The 21,855-nt window shown below is 36.9% G+C and overlaps 1 protein-coding gene across 8 annotated transcripts in view; it reads left to right on the plus strand.

Moving 5' to 3' along the window:
• DLG2 (discs large MAGUK scaffold protein 2) overlaps positions 1-21,855 on the plus strand; it is a 1,033,591-nt gene that overhangs the window by 11,570 nt on the left and 1,000,166 nt on the right. For all 8 annotated transcript variants that reach the window (XM_042793331.1, XM_042793310.1, XM_042793308.1 and 5 more), the window contains exon 3: positions 6,755-6,886. In XM_042793331.1, coding sequence (XP_042649265.1) covers positions 6,755-6,886 — 132 coding nt within the window. The remainder of the gene's footprint in view (positions 1-6,754; positions 6,887-21,855) is intronic.

Below are 21,855 nucleotides of genomic sequence, written 5' to 3' on the forward strand. Positions count from 1 at the left end.
GTGAACTTTCCAAAAGTAAAGGTAGTTTTTGATATACTTTTATTCTAAAGTTATCAAAGTTTACTGAGAAAACTTCCTTGCTCCCTTCCCCAGTGCTCTGATTCAGTATCTCACTTCTATTTTGACTGCTGTTTTTTTCCTCCCACATTCTTCATGCCTTTTCCATCTTCAGTGCCCTACATTCTTCCAATTTTGGTTGTCCAAAATCTGGAAAGGGTGTCTTGAAATGTGTTGGCATGTTTTTCTTCAAAAAGTCACCTGTGCCACAGGCTTCACAAGTCAGAAAATAGTCAAAATCACTCTTAGGAAATGGAACAGATAAAATTAGGGAAAAGAAAAAAAAAAGAAATGAAAATTAAAAAAACCCTTCATCTTATCAACTCAGTTAGGGTTAGATCTCAACTAATGTTGAACATCTCTCAGTGATGAAACAATATTTTTAATTTAAGTCAACATTTCTCCATACTGTTGCACCTCAGAAGTCTTTATGCTCACAAACTTTGATGCCAATGGGAGGAAAGAAATGCAAGTATGATCCTAAACTTACCAACAGACTGTTGTCAGCTTGGTGTTCCCCCAGAGGCAGTGTCTGCCTGAGGTACCTTGTGCTGGTGCAGGGCACTGTTGACTCACTGACTGGTTTCTTGCATGTGCAAGTCAGAAGTTTCCAGTTCTTGCTGAGTTTGGAATTGCATTTGCTTTTTTTCTCTCCATCTTCTGAGCTACCTTGCTTCATAGCAGGAGTTGGGTGACAGGATCATACCCCTATGAAAAGCAGCAGCAGCTCTCAGCAGACTTGTGGGTGTTCAAAGCATAGCAACTTGTCTGCAAAACCAGGGACTGGTCCTGGCCAGTATTGTCGACAGGTCCATATAGAATTCAGCCTATATGGCTTTGCTGTGGCCAGAAGGAGTTCTAAAGGCTTGAAAATAGGTATGTAACAGCATCTGCCTTAATTATCTGGTGCTTCCATTATCTGTTTCTTAGTTTTGTGTCATCATCATTCAACATACCCTGGTTTGTAGAGTTTCGAAAATGGAGCTTCTTGGAGACTCATTTTGAATCGGTTTTATCTCGTATAGTTTTAGTAAGTCCTGTTAGTCAAATATTTTACAATTTAATTATTGAAATTCATAGATATTCCTAAATTATCTTCAGACCTAGTATATTTAGTTCATCTAAAGGATAAATGGTTTGAGAGCTAACATCTGAGAGATATTTAGGAAAACTGTTTCCTGTATCCTATAGCTGTTCCAATAGATGTCATGTTGTGTGAACTGTGTCATCCTCTGTCCCATATGAAGGCACAGTATGTATTGAAGACCTTTTAATCAACACAGCTGTTTCCACACCAGCAGAGCTTCAGTGCTTCAACTCTACCAGTACCATACTTTAAATGCTGCAGTAAGTATAGTTAGATGAACTCAAATGGCATGGAAGTGCAGACCAATCCTGCTGCCTTCAAGCAAGCGCAACTCCCAGGAGTGTTTATATTTTGCTTAACTAAACATAAGTAAATAGTTGATCTAACTATAGTTCATCTAACTATAGTTAAACTATAGTAAATAGTTGAGCATTGTCTACAGTGTCAAACTAATGTAAAGGTGTTTCAGAGTATACCATGGAGACTGTTGCTCTGTAGTGCTGCAGCTGTGTATTTGTTTAGACTAGTGTAAAGTATACTTAAAATAATGGCATTTTGATTCCACGGCATTTACATGCTTTTCTTTACTTACTTGGCAATTGTATGGGTGTCCTCACCACTGTGCATCTGCACTACATAAGCATGTAACTCAGTTTTTGTATACAAAACTCCCATAAGATTTCCAGTCACCTAAATGCACTCATGTAATCAAAAGCAGAGTACCCACCTGTTACTGAACTGAAGCTCAATTTTTTCTGTCTCCATGCTTGTATAGAGTTTCAGTGATTCTAAAACATGCTTGCAAAAAATGAAAGCATGGCAAAGACCCAGAAATAAACCAGAAGAGGAAGGGAATCCTCCTGCCTTAAGGTACTGGTTACTATTGCAAGTGGCACTGAGATCTCAGGTATGGATCCTGAGAAGTAGCTAAGATAGATTTGATTTTGCCATCATTTTATCAAAGTAGATGGTAAATTAATTGCAGAAATTCCTTTCTTGCTTTTAAGTACGTGTAACTAAGATAGTCTTTCATACATGTAATATTTAGTCTTTCATATGTTAAAAACAATGCTTTAGAAAACACTTTTTTATTGATGAGAATTTAATTTCTCCTGATACATAACACACATTATTTTGTACTTGCTTGTATGTATATCTCAATTCCTTATTGACAGTATCCCTGGAAAATTTTTTCTCTGTACATTATACTGAAGCTAAGTTTTGTTAAAATAAAATATAATTTGAGTTGTATTAACAATGCATTTTCTAGATAATTTTATTATTTGTTTCATCCGAATGTATAAGCATTGCCCTAACAGATTTTTTGGCTCTATAGTATAACTGTCTACTTACGAAGCTTTAAAAATCTACATTACATGAAAATGTGTCTATAAAGTGTGGGGACTATAAAGTGGGGATTATTCTCTAATGATCCCATTTAGAATAGTAGCTCCAAGGAAAGGATTTGACTTCTTTTGATTCTTATATAGATCAATACATTAAATTAAGCAGAGACTCATTCTGTAGAAGAAAATTATATAATTTCATGTGTGGTAAAACTTTAGATTGTTTGAGAGAGGAAAAAGTTTTCCAAAGAAATACAATAAGCAGTTACTGATCTACAGTTTTGTTTCACATATCTCTGATCTGTTGTATTGTAGCAATGGCCCAGTCCCTGATCAGTAACATAAATTACAAACATTTATGAATTAGGTTAAAAATTGTGGGGTGATGAAGCAATAAAATTTACAGAATTGTTAGTTAGTTTGGGTTAACTGATAACCTCTTGGACAAGATACTGTAGGACCATAAAAGCTGTTTTATCCTTAAAGAAATTTTTCTTATTATTGCATTAAGATGTTTTGAGTATGATTTATTGAAATAAAACAGTAATACATATATTGTCTAGAATATATGTGATTTTTTGTAGGCAGTATCTTGTGAATGGTTCTTGTAAAATTCATCTTTAAAACCCAATAGAATCAGTTTAAAAATAGCATCATAATGTACAAAGAAACAGCAAGAAAAACTATAGCTATGTTCAGTAGACTTCATAGAGCATGGCTGATATTAACTTTTCTGCTAATAGAAAGACCTTTTTTTTTGTCTGCTAACAAAAGATCTACTCAGGATCAACACAGACGCCCACAGCTTGGAATATTAAGTTGTGTGTTCAGTGGATTTGTGGTCTTGCTTGAATTTGGTTTTGGTATCAGCACTGAAGAACAGCGGTACCATAGAACAAAGATTTTTTGATTGTATTTATGATATACTCTGACTGTAAGGTACCATAATTATTTTGGCTGCTAAAAATTAACCGTGTGCTCCATTGGATATTGTAATTCCATACATAGAGTGATCCAGTCCATGAAAACCACCAGTCTGCCATTTTTCCTGATGAGAAGAATGTGTGGGAATTCAGCTTCAGAAACTTTGGTTTAATTTGGGTGGCAGCGAATATGGTTCTAATTTGACTATTGTGCGGCAGTCCAGGCAGTCAATTCTTGCAGCCAAATGTTATTTAAGCTTTATAGCTGTCAGACATCCCCAAAAGGCAAAGTACTGGATGTCCTCATCTGCTTTGGGTATAACTGGGACTTGAAGATGGTTACTGTCTTGGAGAGAGTACTTAGTATTCTTCAGACATTCCATATTATCGTATTATTTCATAGTTCTGTTTGATTGTTGTGCAGAGATATGAATGTTGTGGGGCGGTGCTGAACAGAATTATGCCCCATCATGCTACATACTGTACAAATCCATATGAAGATCTAGTCCCAAGTAATTTATAACCAGTAAAGTTCATCAGAAAGGCTGAAAGTTGCTTTTTTGAAAGCCTAATCTAGTGCCAAAATGACCGGAGATTGGAATAAATCCCTTGGCTTTTCAGGTGTGCTCCAGGAGCAGAGGTTACGCAGCCCCCTCCCCAACATGCTAAAATACTCTTGGTCAAGATATGTTTCCTGTTGATATCAGAACATCAGTGGTGGCTTTCAGCAAAAGCAGGGCAGCCTGGGGGTGACTGAATCTCCCAGCACATGCAACTCATCACAGCTTGTTTGGAAAACTAGATACACTGCTACCGAGTGTGATTGTGTGGAAAAAGCTGCTACTCCATACAGGAGCTTAGGGAGGAAGTAAAAATTAATGTATCCTATTAAAGCTGGAGAGGAAAATTAAGCAGGAAGATAATTACTTGATTTGGGATTTAACCAGGATTTAGATTTAACAGTAGAACTGTGCTCTGTTGCTGCTTGTTCAATTTGTAGAGTTTATGACTGTTTTGGGGTCAACCAGAAGGAGGGTTTTTTAATCTTTAAGTGAAAATAAAAGCTCTGCTCATACCCCCAAAGGATGCTATTTTTTTGTACCTGTTTTTCTAAACAAGAACCATACATTTTATGGAAGGGATGAAGGAGGGGATGTCAGCACGCTTCACCAAGTGAGTAAGAAGGAGGGAGTGGTAGGGCATCTCTCTGGTGTGGAACAGGTGTTCAAATCCCATTTTCCTGATTTCTCAGATAGTCCACTTCTGAAAAGTGTCCTCGGTACTGGATGCTTTGCAGTGGTTTTCCACCATTTCCTGCTGCTTCACTTTAATATAAATAATCATGTATTCATTGTGTATTCCTGTCTGTACTGGGGGGGAAGGTGAATTCCTGATTCCAACTCATGCTTGAAGTTATTAGCTAATTATTTTATTGAGGGCAGCCAGAACTCTCAATATATAATTGAAAGCACAGGTGTCAGATGCAGTCATGAGGTCAGTGAAAGGTATGATGTGATTGGGGTTTTCAAGGCAAAGGAAGCTGAGCTGTCATGTAGAATTAGTCCTTTATTCCCAGCTATTTATTGGAAATATCCTAACCAAATCCCACATGGACCCAGAATTTTGTTTTGAGGCTGTGCTTTTGATTTGGGTGATCCATGGTGGGAGGCCAGCTCTGATGCTGTGACCTGGCCTTTAAAAGAGCTGATTTCTCTCTAAGTTTTAAGTGGGTCCTAAATGCCCTACCAGCTTTAAGTGGAAATAAGGTGATTGCCTAACTAACACCTGCCACAAGGACAGCTCTCATAGAAAGAAGGGGTTTCTCTTGGAGACCCCCTCAAGGTGGAATTGCAGCAGAGAACTGTGAGCTCCATTGTATAAATGTCTACACTGCTATAAAATGCTTCCTAATCTTCATATATATGTGATATATGTGTGCTTATATATATAATTTTAAATACCATTCCTTTATTATGCTTTTAATTTTTCTGATAAAATGCTTTTGTCCAGTCAGAATTTCTGTGAGGAGAAAGAAATCTTCTTAAACATTAATAATTGATTAAGTATTTCCCCTTTTTAATTTGAGAATATTATGAATTTACTGAACACAAGTTGGGTCTCTGCCCATACTGTGAACTCATCTAATTGTCACACCACAAGGCCCATGCCACAGGGGTCACGTTCAAGACCCTTGGATGAACAAAGCTGATCAATTTTTATATAGTGAAGAAGGTTTCTTTCAGTTATTTAGAAAAAAGAATGATAAAAGCAGTCTGTTTTGCTTTTCCAAGCCTTCTTACAGTACTTTATTGAGTTTAATCTAACTAAAGAGTCTGAACCTCTCCTCGTAATGAAGCTTGCATTAAACTCTACTGTAAGAGACTTAGATTGAGGCACTCGTTTCACTATAAGTAGTATTGGGTTTTTTATTTATTTATTTATTTATTTTTAACTGTTTGGTAATATTATTGCAAACCTGATGGTAATATGATTACAAAAGTGTGTACTGATATCTCAGTGTCACATACATATATGTGTGAACATTTCTGTGAGCTAGTTAGGACGGGGAGAAGGAAAGGTGAAATCTGATTCTCCATTTTCCTCTATTTTCTTATATGGAAGATGGTGATGCTTGGATTTCATACAATTTTATATGTCACTCATGCTCTTGGCAAATGATTACACAAAGATAACACCAGCAGGAGAAACAGAGCTCTTTTTTGCTGGACTCTTACAGAAAGGCTGGATTGCTACATTTGAGCCAACACATGAATGAAAGTCTGCTGTCAATGTCTCATTTTTACCAAAGAGGTAGATAGCAATTTTATGTATTGAGGGAACAGAAGAAAAACAATCATGCTCTTGGACACCTGCCTTTCAGATACACACTTGCTATTCAGAGAACAGAGAACTGAGTGCTGCAGATGCGAAGCAAACACTTTCATGTCTTCTCAGAATATGTTTTATGGCCAGTTTTCCTGCATGGGTATCCATAGTGGTTACTGTCTACAATTTTATAGCTTCTGCAGATTGTAATTTGGTCCAAACCCTGTAGTTTCCAGCTGGTTGTGGATAAATGAAAGTTGGACACTTGTTGTAGATTCCATTCAAAAGATCTTTTTCTCTTTGCAGGGAGATCTCAGACACACAGTAATCTTCCTGGTTTGGTGTTTTGCCTGTGTTGCTCATGGCATACAGCTAACGACAGAATGTGACAACATTTGTTGTAAATGCTCCTTACATGTGTGAACAATGCCTTTAGAAATGTGAAGTTAATATTTGAATATTTAAATACTTTCCAGAGCCAATAAAAGACTTTTTTTTAACTTGTTCATTTTTAGATACTGACCGAGCTTTAGTGCTGTTGGAAGAATATTGTAAAAAACTAAGGAAGCCAGAAGAGCAACAACTGAAAAAAGCCATCAGAAAGGTGATGGGCATCTTTAAGAGCAGCTTGTTTCAGGCGCTACTAGGTAGGTACTAATATTTAATACCAGATGTATTCTCTTGAAGGCCAGAGCTAGGTCAGACCTAGTAACTTTCTTATTGGTCACTAATTTGTATTTACTATGGAACAGCACGTTGAGATGGTCCTTCCAGGTTCTTTGTCGGGATACCCATTGTCCTGATATTTCAAAGGTATTTTCTTATTTATAGTGTAAGAAAGAGTAACAAAAAACTCATGCAAGATAAGGCATCCAATGATTTTTAGTAAACCTTTCTGCTTTCCTTTGTTTAATGGAAGTTACTGAACCAGTGGTATATAACTATTTATGCAAAGTTGAAGATGAAGCCATCTCCACACAGGTAAATGGCCAAAGTTTCATTGATTTCACTGGCACCAAGTAGCATCCAAAATCTCTGTGTCCTTTACATTATGCTTTTGTGAAAAGTGTCAGCCAAAGAAACTTGGAAATGAGTCAAGAAAAATGCTCAAGAACACAGTGAAACTTTGGCAGACTGTTCCCATTCACACGGTGTTGCAGTGTTCAAATAGACACGCTGGTGTATTGCTCAGTCTTTCTTCCATTTACTTGAAGGTCCCCATTTCACCTTGTAAATGATGGTATTTGTCAAAATCAAGAACTTGGTGTTTTGGTGCTTTATATAAAATAACCTCCATAAGCTGTTATATATGATGTTTTCAAGGTCATGAACGTACCCAGTTGCTGTACCCTGAACGTACCCTGTTGTCCCTTGTGCCATGCTGAGCCTGTGCTGCCAGTCATGGGAATTGGGGACGGTAACTGTGCATCACCCTTGCTCTACCTCCCTCTGCCCTCTTGCTCACATTGCATTGGCCCCTCCGTGTTTTATTCCTTCACAAACATCTGTACATTTTGTGCAGAACTAGTCTCAAGGGTACATTTCTTAACACAAATTATGTTTGGGGAAGCACATGTACCTTTAAGTTATGGTTGTATGAAGCCAGAATACCAACTGTGCTTATTGCAGGGCTAAAATCGGTAGCAGTTAGGGAAAAAATTTATTATATATCATAAAATTAGAAGTACATCAATACTACACTATTACTGTGAAGATGATGGAGGTCCAGGAAAACTTTCAGCAATTTCTGTAGGATTTATGAAAAATCTATATTACCAGTCTCTAACATTTCCTGCAAATAGAAGTAATTAATGTCAATGCTATTTTATTTTTAATTTCTCCCAGCTTCTTTAAAGTGATTAGCTTTATTTTATAAAACCTACGAAATTTTTGATTGCTGTGTATTCTTTAAAAAAAGAAATAGATTCATAATTGAATGGTATTTAAAAAATAGTTATAAATACATTTGAATGAAAGAATGCAAAAAAGGTGAGACATTTCTATGTTATTTTTGTGAAGATGACTGTGGATGTAGAAGTATGTGCTGAAGAAATACACAAGTCACAGAAGTGACATCAGCTGTATATTTACTTCTGCAGCACTTTGAAGGAAACCTTCAGAGTATTATAACAACATGTGTGCTTTGTGTGTGGCTACACTGCAAAATTTGTTGGTGGATGAGATATGCCAGAAATGAAAAAGTGATTATAGCTACATTAAGGTTGAATCCAAAGAAGAAATGAAGTCTTTTAATTGCCACAATAACAGATTGAGGAGTGTGGTGTTATGGAAGTTAGATAGCATTTTAATTTGTTGGCCTTTGGATGTCTTTTCCTTGTTCTTAAATGCTTCTTTTATAAAAGAGATTTAGGAGTTGCAAGATGCGTTCAAAGTCTCTCATTATTATGTTTGTTTTGCTATTTGGTTGGTCTAGATTCTGGAATAACACGGAAGAATGACTTCTCATCAGTATTTTAAGTGCGGTAGATCATATTATTACACAATCAATAATGAAGTTCTTGCATAATTAGTATTTAAAAAAAAACTACTTCCATCACATCTGGTTTAGCTTTCCATTGTAGTTTCTTCCATTCACCTCTGAATCAGACCACCACAGAAAGAAATACCGAAGGCAATGCTTCTGATCTCTTTTTAAGTTCTTTACTGCTAAAGTTCCTTTGTCTTTTGTATTTACAGAATGTCTGATGGTCTTGAAAGTGTCCATTTTTGAGTGCCTAATCTTAATTAGACTTAATTTTCAGAGTCTGAGTGTTCATCACTTTCCAAAATTTGATCTCATTTGGAGCTGTCAGACATTGGCATTATCCATAACTGATTGACCTTTTGAATATTTAGTCTGTAACTAGTAATGAAAAATGTGATTTTTGTACAGAATCATTAACCTGGATGCAGAAATGCACACTCCTACCAGTCATAAAGTTAATATAATTTTATGTGCCAAATTCAGTTTTTGTAGGTCCTACAGCTTCAGTAGAATTTGATTCCTTTATAAATAAATTCAGCTGTTTTAACTATCCCTGTCCTTTAAGTGTGTGTTCAATTCTCTTTACCTTCCAAAATACTTTAAAAATCTGTAGGATGTCTTATTGAGTTTAACAAGAACAGATAAAGAAAAACAATTATAATTAGAAGCACTTTTCAAATCTAGTGTTGTCTAGTTCCTTTTGTTCTCAACATTATAGTTGTGTGATTTGATTCAACAAGTCATCTTTAAACTAGGACTCTCAATGTATGTGTTATTGTTTTTATCTTCAATATGTATTGTAAATATTAACTGTTGGCTACTGAATGAGGGGGTAACATGAGAAAAATGAAGATTCAGTACTTTTCATATGTATATTCTACACATGCAAGAAGTGACTACAGATATGGAAGTAAAAGTTCTGTAAGTGATTTACAGAAGGATTATTGAAGGACTGTCCTTTCACATTTTAATTTGGGTTCAAAAGCATCTTGTCCCTTTGGGCTGTTCTTGTTACTGGACTTCTTACTAGAGTTGCTGTGTTTGGTTACAGCTGACTTAGTTGCTAAGAGGCACATTTTCAATGCAACATGTGGAGCTGCAGTCTCCGGAGTCCCATTTACCCTCTAGTGGCCCAAACACAATGCTTTGAAAATCCAGCCCTAAGAGGAGGGAGAAGGAGAAGCTCTTCAGAAGGAGAGTGCAAGGGGAAGAATGCATATTTAGAAATTTACATTACTCTTAAGTTAATTCCAAATTATTTTCACCAGAAGGATTGTACCAATATTTGTATGCACATTGGGAGCTAGGATACAGTTGTTATTACAAGCTCATAAGGATTTTTGCTTTTTATAGGGTCATCCATAGGTAGATGATATTAAAATCACAGAGTCCTCTCAAATTGTAGCATATGTTGTTCTGATGTGAACATTTATTTTTTTAAAACCCTGCGAGTAGGAGGAAATGAATCCTGTGGAAATTCAAATGCTTCCTTTGTTGGGATTGTCTCATAATGGGACATCTTGGAGTCATTGTGCAGAGATAAACAAGGAAAACCATGAAAAAGAGTAATAGTAGTCACCTGGATATGTCAAAATGACCAAACATTTCTTTTTGCAGTTCTGTTCCTTATGCAACGTAATCATATTTTATAATGCAATACATAGTTTAGTACAATTTATTTCTATAAACCTCTGCTCTATATTTGTCTAGCCTTCGTTTCATTAAGAAAATTGCGTGATTTTACAGCTTAAAAGGCCGTTCTGTGGAATGAGAAAGGATAAAAGAGGTTTATGTCAGGGATGTTGTGGGTTTTTTTTTTTGGTAGATACATCTCTATAAAACATCATTTTGTTTCTAGCAGGAATTAAAATGCCACAAATAGCTGCAATCATCTTATGCAGTATTAGGTAGAAACTAATCTCAATAGGTTTGTCTAAAATTCAGATAAACCCAATCTGCAGTGAATGACGTATTTCCTGAGGACTTTGAAACCATGTCTTATGTTTTTTTCTCATGCTTGCATAATTTGCCTGAATTTTAAAATGTCATATTTTCAATCAAAATGATGTGCCTCACCTTCTCTCTCTCTCTCTCTTTTTTTTTTTTTTTTTTTTTATGGTATTTACCATATACTGCAAGATAATGTGGATGTTATAAAACAGCCTGTCTTAAAAATTGCTGTAGTAAACATTACTGTAAGGATTACAGAATTTACTGGTCATCAGTGCCACAGCCTGTATTTAGAGACTTAGGATATAATTTTGTGGTTTTAGTAAGAGGGATTTTTTAGACTCTTTACCTCATTCAGATCACTTTGAAATAAGCCCTGTTGTAACAGTGCATTTTAAAAGAGTGCTAATGTCTTTTAAACCAAGTCAGAAACTAAGTCAGAAAGGAAGGCTGATTATTATTCTGCAATCACATATTAATTTTCTATTAAAAGTTTGGCTAAATTATGTGGCAGTATAACTCAATAGCGTTATATTAGTATCTAGACTTTCAGGAATCTACTTATATATTGTGACCCTCCATGTTACTGGAAAGTGCTATAGGACAGATGAGGTATATAAGTAGGACATAAAATATAGCCATTTAAGAGAGCTAAAGCAAATCCCTCTTTGCTTTAATTATTTTAGCATGTACATATCTATTTAAAAATAGCATAGCCATTGACAAATGCAGACATTTAGTATAGTAAACATGATAATGCAAGTCAAGAGCTTGGCTTCCTGTAGATTTGTCTTAGTTTGATTGACCTTCATCGCAAAGCTGTGATCTGGGACTGAAACTGCCCTTGCACTTAGGGCAATGGTTAAATTTCAGGATAATTTAGATATGAAAGAAACTGGAGAGGAACCTATCATAGGAGTAATGATTGGATGTTGAAACATGTCCCTGTCACAAAAGGAAAATACCGAGAATGAAAAATAGGAAAGATTTTAATAGATGTAGCCATGCATGTTAACTAAGAATAATAATAAAAAAGTCCCCCGTTTGTAGACTTTAATGCTGAGAAGAGTAATTATTCTATTGACCATATAGAGAGAAGAAGAATGGAGAAGCAATTAATGGAAAGACGAGGAATTTGTTTAGTCATGTTTTGTTTAAGGAGAGACCCTTTAAATAATGACAGAAGGAAATTTGAGACCAGAGGGAAGGAGGTAGGTCAGACTGGGGAATACATGTGTGAGCAGCAGGATAAATGGTGAGAAAAGCAGGAGACCTGCAGCACAGTCCTAGGCTGGAGATGGAGCCTGCACCAAAGTAGGTGTTGAAGAACGATTATAGATGGCAGAGGAAGTCAGTACCATGCAACACCTCAAAAATCCAGTGGTAGTCACACATGATAGCGCTGACCTTCAGTGTTAAAAAGCTTGTGAGATTTGCACAAAAGACATAGAAATAATATATAAAATACCGCAAGTTGTTTGCTTCAATGATCTGTCTTTAAGAAACACTGCAGTTATATTTTCAGGCTTCTCCACCACCACCAAGACCTCTTTTGTACTTCTTCCTTTGAGTGAACATAAGATTTGACATTCATGGCACCACAGGAAACAAGGCAATGCCAAATTTCAAGAGACTCCTGATAAAGCTGCTAGAGTTGAGGGTATCAAAATGGGGAATATGACTGACAATCACCTTTCTAAGGTGATGGTGGCCCTTGCTAGAATCAGTCTTTCTCCATCTCTAGGAGGAAGCATATTTCAGCACTTAGTGCTGTGTCAGTGTTTCAGGGACCAAAAGGATATTAAATGAATTGCTGTAGTGGGAAACTTTTCACTAGAAAAGCACAACTGTTTGTTACCTACTCATGCTTGCCAGGCTCACTCTCGATAGATGTTTTTAGCCAGCTTATGTGTTCAGTGTGCTTACCTACTTACAGTGCTCTTGAATGTAAGGTCACTGATCTCGTATGTTCTGTAGACTTAATCTCAGTGAGCTGGTTTCTGGTCATGTCAGGCTATTTCACGTCCTGTAACAACACTGAATTCCTCAGGAGTTAATCCCATGCAGCCAAGCCTGCATCCAGCCCAGGGACATTAGGCAATCATCTCGCCGAGGGCCTGAGTCCAGCATTCAGGAAGTCAAAGAAAAAACTCCCATTGACTTTGCTTGCCTTGGATCATGTGTTGGAGTGATTCTTCCAGAGATTTATATTCAGACCTTCCCTGACTGAGATATAAAGATTCTTCTATAGCTGTATCTAAAAATATTGAAACCCTCCCTGACTATTACAAATATTGAGGAGCAAAAGAAATCTGAAAAAACCCTTCAGTGCTCTGTCACATTTGAGAGGCGCTCAAATGACATCTCTGACAATGGGGAAGCCTGTTATTACTCCACACAGAGTCCTACTTTCCCAAACCAGCATCTTTCTTTGTCGCGGCATAAATTACAGCAGAACTGAAATTGAAATTCAAGGGCAGCTTTTGTTTTGCCTGAAGACAGCTGCAGCTGCTTTTATTCTTGAAGTCCAATTCTCTTAGTAAGCAAATTTGCGCTTTCTCTCAAAAGAGCTAAAGGTAGCAATGCTAGATCTTCGGGAAGGTTTGAAGCCGTGTGATTTTTTTTTTTTTCTTTACAAGCTATGGGCTGGATTGCAGCCAGCTTGTGGAACTAACCCTCGTGGTTCTTCAGTGAAAGTTTGGTCACACAGAGTGAACCATTTGTTCCAAAAAAGAAAAGGCAGATCTAATATAACTGTCTTCCAGTGGATTTTGTCCCACCACTATTTTTGCTTCCGTGGCAGTACAATTTCCCCTGCAGTATCATCATTTTTCTCTGGCTCTTCTAACCATCCCCGCCCCATGGTACCTGCAGATCCTTTGGAGAAGTTGGGGCTTCCTCACTTCTATCAAGTTGTGTTGAAACTGGGCAGGGTGTTCAAAGTTAGGTGGTGAGAGCTAGCAGAGATGCACATGCAGGAAAAAGACAGACAGACATAGCATTACCATAGGGAAATCAGGGTGAAGATATCTAGAGAGGGGAGTTTCACTGAGGTCTGAAATGTTACACAGTCTTTCTTAGTCGTGTCTGTGATGGAGGAGCTGAAATATTCTTGTATCTCTGAAAATCTCAGAATTGCTTTTGTCTTTGAGACTTACTGGGTGTTATGGTGATGCCTTACTGGTTAGAGATGAGGTGCAAATGGAGCCAGGGCATGGTGCTCCTTGTTCTTGCTGCCCAACCTGGAGATTTGAGTAGCCCGCCCACAACAACTTCTTAATATTAAAGTAGTTTGGTTATTTTCCACCTTGAGAAAAGGTAGGTGTACAAAGATGTGGGAATCTTGTGCGGTTACTCCAATTAGTTTTTTTGTTTGTAAGAATTTAAATATTAAAAGCTCGTGAATTACTAGAAAAGACCTCAACCCAAAAGCAAAGTTCTGATACCTCTTACATTTGTGAGAATTGTGATTGGGATCTCATCCTTGCTGTTGACCTTTTCCTTAAAGAATTGCACAAAAACACTAGATATGAATGCTGATGGGCTCTGAAAAATTCAGAATCCCAGGCCAGGTCTGTATTTGGATTCTCAGCCTATCTGTGTACAAGAAGAAACCGATTACAGCACTGATACAACCTAGGTAGTATGTAATCACTTGTAATCCCAATGCAACCCTCTGCTTGTGTTTTGCTGCCATTTAACCAATGAATGATAGCATTTACATCTCAGACAAGGAATTCAGAAGCTTTGTGGACTTTTCTCATTTGAAATACAAAAGCTGTGCATTGGAAATAAACCATTTTTAAGATGAGTTTTTAATACAATCAATGTGATAATTGTTGAGCTTGTTAGTTTTCAATATCTAGCAAGGAATAAAAGCTGTTTTTTGTTCCTGTAGTGTGGTTTGTTTTTTTTTTAAAGTGTGTCTTGGCCATATGGATTCTATGTGTAATCAGAATTAATAAAATGCTGTTGCAGCAGCTGTTGCTGTGTGGCTGCTGTCCCAGTGTGAAGCTTTTCTTTCTCTTTGCACTAAATAGGGATAGCCCTTTATTATTGATCTGTGATGAGAACTAGAGACAAATTATTAATAGATACATTTAGATAATCTGTTTTCATTTTGAATAATGTATTTTCCTTTCTTAAGCTGGGGGAATATAAAAGAACAATTAGATGATTTTTTTTGGTGTTAAATAACGACTGGATTTATATCTTACTAATGTAGTTTGTACATCTACTAATAAAATGGAAAAAAATAATCTAGAGCAAACTGTTCCATCGATAATCCCAATGTTTATTTTTATCTCTAAAATAGAATAGCTGTTCTCCCTCTCTAATGTTTTGGTCTGCAGAGTCATTTTAGGTTAGACTGTGATGTGATTTTTGTTTAGTGAATATAACTTTTTAAGAAATTGCATGGTAATTTTGAAATCACAGACACATTTTGGCCTTGAAGAGTGTTATACCTTACAGTTTTCAAAGCTGTTATAAATGAGCCAAATCTGTTGCCTGGTGTCACCCCTGCTCTTCTGGAATATCAGGATCTCTTTCTTAACTCTGTGCTTCCAGTATCATGAGAGTCAGTAAAAACCACTGATTTAAGTGCAATTGGGATTGAGCGCTGAATAGTAAGATGCATGAATATAGCTAGTTAATCTGACATATACGTATATGTATATATTTGTCTCTCTATATACATATATATAATACGTAAATTTTTATGTGTGTGTGTGTGTACATATATGTATATATATTAACAGGTAACCATGGATATCATATTTATCTCAAACTTCTGTAGTTTGCTCAGGTATGATTCTGTACTTTGGAGCTCCGTTGGGTATTAAAATGTCTTGACAAGAAATACTGTAGGCTGTGTTGTTCATTCCCATTGTGTGTTTATTCTGTTGTGTGGTCCATTTTCTGCAACAGCGTGTGGACTCTTGTCACCCTGGTCTGTCACTGAGGTAATTACGAGCACTTTTCAAATAAGACTGAATTTATGTCATTCATTTGTTCTTTCCTGTCTCCATTTTGTCATCATAGTTGTGCAGTTTTGAATTTCTGCTGATGTAGTTGATTAAGGCACTATTGCATAAAATCCCAGGCATTAGAAATAGAAAATAGCTTTTATAATAATTATAATTATGTTATGTTACACAGAAATGATGTGGTTTTTCAAAACAATGTGAAAAGAAGAGAATTAGGTCTGTGTTCAGAGTTAGGACAGTGCTATAACTAAGGTAACTTCTGTGAACTGAGTTCAATTCCTCTACATACACACACTGTGATACTACTCATTTATTCAAGCTGTTTTCCTTCAAAAAACCTGTTTCATTCAGTGTGCAGAAGGGGCAGAACTCAGCTGATGATCAAGTATTACTTAATCCATTGCTTTCCCATCGTTATTTACTGTGTGATGAGGTGATTGTAGTTCAGTGCTATGGAGGTGGTACCAAAGCCCTGAGAAATAGATGTAAAAATACCTGCTTATTTTTGAAGCCTGATTGGAGACACTTCTGGCCTGATACATCACCACACTACACCACTTTTAAAGTCTTACCACAGCTCCAGCTGCAACAAGGAGTATCACTATTCTGGCAAGATTGTGCCAGTGTCTCATTTTGGGCACTTAAAACATGAAGATCATCTGATGAGTGATCATTTTGGAAAAATATAGTGTACGGGACTTCCTAGCCATCACTGAGACTCTCTGTAAGGGTCAGAGATAGCATCTAATTCCTGGGGTGGCATTTAATGCTCCAAGCTAAAGAACTTTCAAGAAATCTCAGCCTTTTATCTCCTGAGATAAATGGTGCAAAGGTTGTTCAGACTTCTTCCCCAGAGCAGGCCCATTTGGTTCTGAGTTCCCCATTTGGTATACTGAGAAAAAAAGAGAAAAATGGTATGTGACCATATACTTAAATTGTGACACTTTCTAACGTTGGGAGTTACCTTTACAACTTTATCGGTGTTTTGAAGTTAATTTTACATGGTGATTTCCTGGACTTTAAGGATAGTAAAAAGAGCTTCTCATCACAAATTCCACTGTGGGATGATATTGTTAACACACATATTTTAAAGTGAGGTCAAAACTGTTGGACACTTCACACCAGCCTTCTCTGCTTGAGCTAGTGGAGATGCTGACACTACCAAAGGTACTGTTTCCTTTCTCTTAGACCTTGTTTTTGTCCCAGTGTCCCAATAGTTAGATAGTTTAGATGAATTAGATGGTTTTCTTCTGCAAAATAAGTGTTTTGAAGGCATATTTCTTGGGCGTACTGGGATTGGGATCACCATCATTTTTGATGTGCTACTGATAATGGAAATACAATAGCAGATGGTGTCAGAGCAGCTTTGCTGGGAGGACTCAACTCCAGATTCTGGCTCTGCCACAGCCTTGATGCATGGCCTAGGCTGGTCCTCTGCTTCCACCGCAGGTAGGTGGGGATATGGCTCAAGAGTGCCCTTGTTGCCTTCTCCCACCAAAATTCTGGGGATATAGATATGTATTTACATACAAATTACATATATTCACAATACTATGTATATATATACATGCATATATATACAAGTATATATATATACACATGCATGATACAATTGCATATTTTTACACACACATATGTTATCTATATTAATATATGTTAATATATTAATATATATATATGAATCCTATATATATTAATATATATAGGAGTTTGTTAGGAGATTCACTGTCTTCCCAGAATCCAAGTACCTGCAGGTGGTAGGAGGAATTGTTGTGGGGGAGTATATTTGAAAACAGATAGTAATTAGATAGCAGGAGAAATTCAACCTACTTACAGTAAGACAGAGGGATGGATAAAGAATTGCACTGTGTACTGGATATTTTCTCCCAAGTCTTGCTTTTTCTTGATTTATTTTTAATCTCCAATGTTGAACTGCAATATAGAACTGTAACTTCATTCTTTTTCTTCTTTAACCTCTAAAGCCAAAAGACAGCTCTAGTTTTATTCTCATCATCATTTCATACCCAGCTTGCCTTCTGAGAATTTACGTTTGAGTTTTGGTGTGGTAGACTATATTTCTTATGTTTGTTTACTTGTTTTTTCCGTATAAGCAATTAATTTATGTTTTAAGTTTTGTAAATACACTTTGGAAAAAAAATAAATATAGTTGGAAAAAAGTAACTTCGATCTCTTTAGTTGAAGTAGTCAAACCCTTTCTCTAAATAAAGTTTAGAGTGACATCTTGTGGTAACATTGATTTCAAATATACGTATTTGTTGGTATAATTTTATTTTGTCCTCAATAAGTGTAGTGTTTTCTGCTTCCAAATGTTACGGATTGCTTAGTAGAATTGTATAATGACGTCTCTTCCAGCCGCTGACAATCTTTTGGAATTGCTCAAAAAGTTTCAGCTGGCCATGATGCCAAAGCAGGCAGGAGCACGGCATCTCTCAGCAACATCTGCTTGTGCTAATTCATTAGCTGTCCAAAGGTTTGCTTAGTTTTAGGTAAAAATAAATATGTCCAGTAAGCTAGCATGGAGGATTTGTCAATGTAGAAGTAAGTAAGCCCATTTAAGATGCATATTGTGGTAATGTGTACACTCTCTACCTATGGATCAGACTCCAAGGTAGTAGGTGGTGTAAACGCACCACCACCAAACCTCATCCAAATGCTTAGCATGTGCTCAGACTACATTTTCGTGCAGTATATCTAAACGAAATACAAATCTCTTCAGTGCAAGGAGGGGATGTAGAATGGCTTTGTGCTCAGAAGCTTAAAGGATTTGGGAAAACATGTAAGATTTGCTTTCTCTTTTGGGGAGCTCTCTGCAGAAATGTGGGAGTAGTGGTCCTACAGAGAGTTCTTGTCAAGTCAAGCAAAGTACTGCCTGGTACAGTCTCTCTCAAATCAGCCATATGAAGGTCTGTTCCTGTTCCTTAACACTGAAGAAGAGAAAGATGCTAATACTCTGCTAGGTCAAATTTGAACTATATAAAGTGATGATTAATGTTACTATAGTGCCCATGTGGCAGGCTGAATACCTGGTTGCAAAATTAACTGTTCAGTAAAAGACATTCGACCTTTCTAAGAAATAAATTCTTTTTAGGGAACAGATTCATTAATATGTGTCAAGTGGAAAGTCCCTCTACCTCTTCACTCATAACATGTGGTCCCGTGTCTGCTGTCATGTGTTGTGAATGTGGGACACCTGATTCAGGAAAGGATTCTGTGTTTGTGTAATTCAGGTTTTTGTTGGAGCTATTTTGGTCATGTGAGAGTGTCAGTGCTGGACAAATCATTCATGTGATGTGCTAGCAATGTTTAGGATTTTTAGCTTTGTGGTAAAGCACACAAGGAACAAAATGCCCAAGAAGCCCAACTCAGTGATCCTAAAAGGGCCATCTGGTGTCCTTATTATTAATTTGATGGAAAAATAAAGACATAATGTTTTCAATTAAGATGAATGTTTGGCTCACCTGCCAGAATTGTTTCTGTTTAATAACTAAGAACAAGTTAAGATGTTAATATAATCTTAATACTGAAACTGGAAGTGCTGATGTAGATTTGGTATAAAACTAAGCAAATAATTTGGATAGTTTATCAGAATGGACTAGCTGGTTAATTATCTCAAATATAGTTTAGGAAAAGCCTGGAAAAAAATGCATTTGGAGTACACAAAGTGTGTTTAAATGACATATTTACAGGAATAATTCTGGAGATTTCCATGGCAAAATACCTCCACCCATTCCAACAGAGACTATTGAAATAGTAAAGAAATTTGTAGATACAGTTAGGTACGAAGCTAATGAAAATCTTGTTTAAATGTCCTCTTATTTTGTGACAACAAGAAACAACCGGTGATGATGTTTCATGGTAAAGGAAATCTGTCTGTTCTTTCTATTTGGTTTCTGCTGCACAGACAGCAACGTCCCTGTTGCAGTTTTTGAATGGCTGCTTGATGAATTTTGTCTTGTTACAAATCTGAATCTTCTATAATAGTTTTCATCCACCTGAGCAAGAACTTACTCTTCATGTTGAGACAGCTAGATATTAAGTAGATGATGTGCTATGAGACTGTGAAGCAGTTTCCTCATAATGCAGGACATGAGGCTGGGATAACATTGTGCAAATTTTTCTCAAAACTGTGACTTCCAAGTGGTGAATTCTCTGCACTGGCAGGAGATGTACCCTGCCACGTACAACCCATTAATGCAACCACCAAGAGAAATGGGGCAGAAATCCTGAGCCAGCCGATGACCGTTGCTCCTGAGTATCGTACTCCGTACTGAGTGAGATATGTTTAAAATAAGGTCTCATTAGTTAGACAGTGTTTGGGTGGGAGAAATAGCTGTTTGAGGGCTTAATTATTGAATCCTCTGAACTCCAACCAGCTATTCATATCCTCTTTCAACAGTATAAAACCAAAATCTTAAGGTGCTGTGATCTCTTAAGTCCACTGGCTCATTTTGTGAGAATAAAAGCAAGATTCTACCAATTCTGGCCCAGATTTTGTGCGTGTTCCCCTCTCTGCAGCTCAGAGGTGACAGGCTGCCTGCAAGATCCTGTGATGTTATTAATAGCCATAGCAAATTTAAATTTAAAACAGAGGTGGCTGAAGGAGAACAAAGTCACCCACGGAGTTTGAGGGCCGTTGCTTTAAGTAATTGCTTTCTACCCTTGCAAATCCCTCTGGGGTTTCTTTTGGATTAAGTATTCCTTATTTCTTCTCTAAAACTCTTGTTTAATATTCATGTGTTGTGTTAAACAGCTGCTGCATCCTGCTCAAGAGTGGGAAGGGGGAATGCATTTCAGTAGCAAACGAAGTGATACTTATATATATCCCTTGCCTACTTCAAAGCATCAGTATGGGAGCTAATTAATATTTATCAAATGTGCTAAAGTCTTTGGATGAGAGGTGCTATGGTTGTACAAAACACCGTTTGTTTATTTAGAGCTCTTTTACCTGGCCATTTTGACCATTTGCTAAATGCTCTTAAGAGCAATCACACAAAACTTGCTATAATGCTGACTTGTTTTCTCTTCTGATCTTTGAATGGGAACATAATCAGGACAGAATCCAAAGGTATAATTATTGCAGAAATGTAGGTGCTCTACTTAACCTGAGAAAAATCCTCTTCAATTAATTAGTTGCATGCATGGCATTTTGCAATAGGTGGAAATATAAAAAGGTTGTATTAACACAATGCAATATAGAGACCTTGTTAGATTTTATTACATTTTCTGTTTGGTAATTTATTATTATTAGAAAGCCTAATTCTTTTGCTTATCTTGTAATTATAGCAAAGTGTTTATGAGCAGGAGCCCCAGCTGCTTTCCTGTATAGAGTCTCATTAGATGAGGAATTAGAAAGCCCTTTTAGACTGTTAATTCTTGCTCATAACCCAGAGTGTATAAAGCATTCTAAAATGGATGTGTTATATGAGGTCAACTTTATATTTCGTGAGTTGATAGCTGAGTTTGCAATAAGAACAACCAATCTGAGAGATTTAGATGGTCTTTAGAGGAGGGCCTCTTTTTTTTTTTTAAGACTACACCTTCACAGTCCTCTTCTGGAATAAGGAGATAACTGATATTCCCCATTTAATCAAAAAGAAGTTTTAGATGTCTGTGTGCACAGTGTGCCCTAACCCTGCAACTGGCTACATACAGTTCAGTGCCTCCATTTGACACCTAAGCAGCATCCCAGTGTGTGTGTTTGGTGAGAATGAGACATCTAATATTCATATCTAAATAACACAGAAGCCCTCCGAGGAGTCCCATCCTTGTGGCGTGGTGCCCAGCTCTCCATGGCACTACTGGGACCTTGTTTACAGATTGCAAAACCCAGCTGATCTGAACAAAGGCTTTAGTGACTGACCCAAGACCTCGTAGGACACTTGTGACTGAACACAGAGCTTAACTGAGAAATCCAAAGCTTACATCAGACCATGAGATCATCTGGATTTACGTTGTCAGGCTCAAAATATAATTGAAAGCATTGGCTTCATTCTCTTGGAGAGAATTTAGACCTAGTCAAGGCCCCATTCTTGTTCAGTTTTGTTATCTTCACTGTGGAAGATGGGATAGGATATCTGCCTAGAGCAGAGTGGGTCAGGAAATGGCAAGCAGTGATTAGAAATTTAAATATATGAAGATAGGAGGGGACAATGAGCTTTTACTGGTGTACAAA

Source organism: Tyto alba, unplaced genomic scaffold (assembly GCF_018691265.1).
Source record: "Tyto alba isolate M040663 unplaced genomic scaffold, T.alba_DEE_v4.0 Super-Scaffold_2, whole genome shotgun sequence".
In the NCBI taxonomy this organism is placed as follows: domain Eukaryota; kingdom Metazoa; phylum Chordata; class Aves; order Strigiformes; family Tytonidae; genus Tyto; species Tyto alba.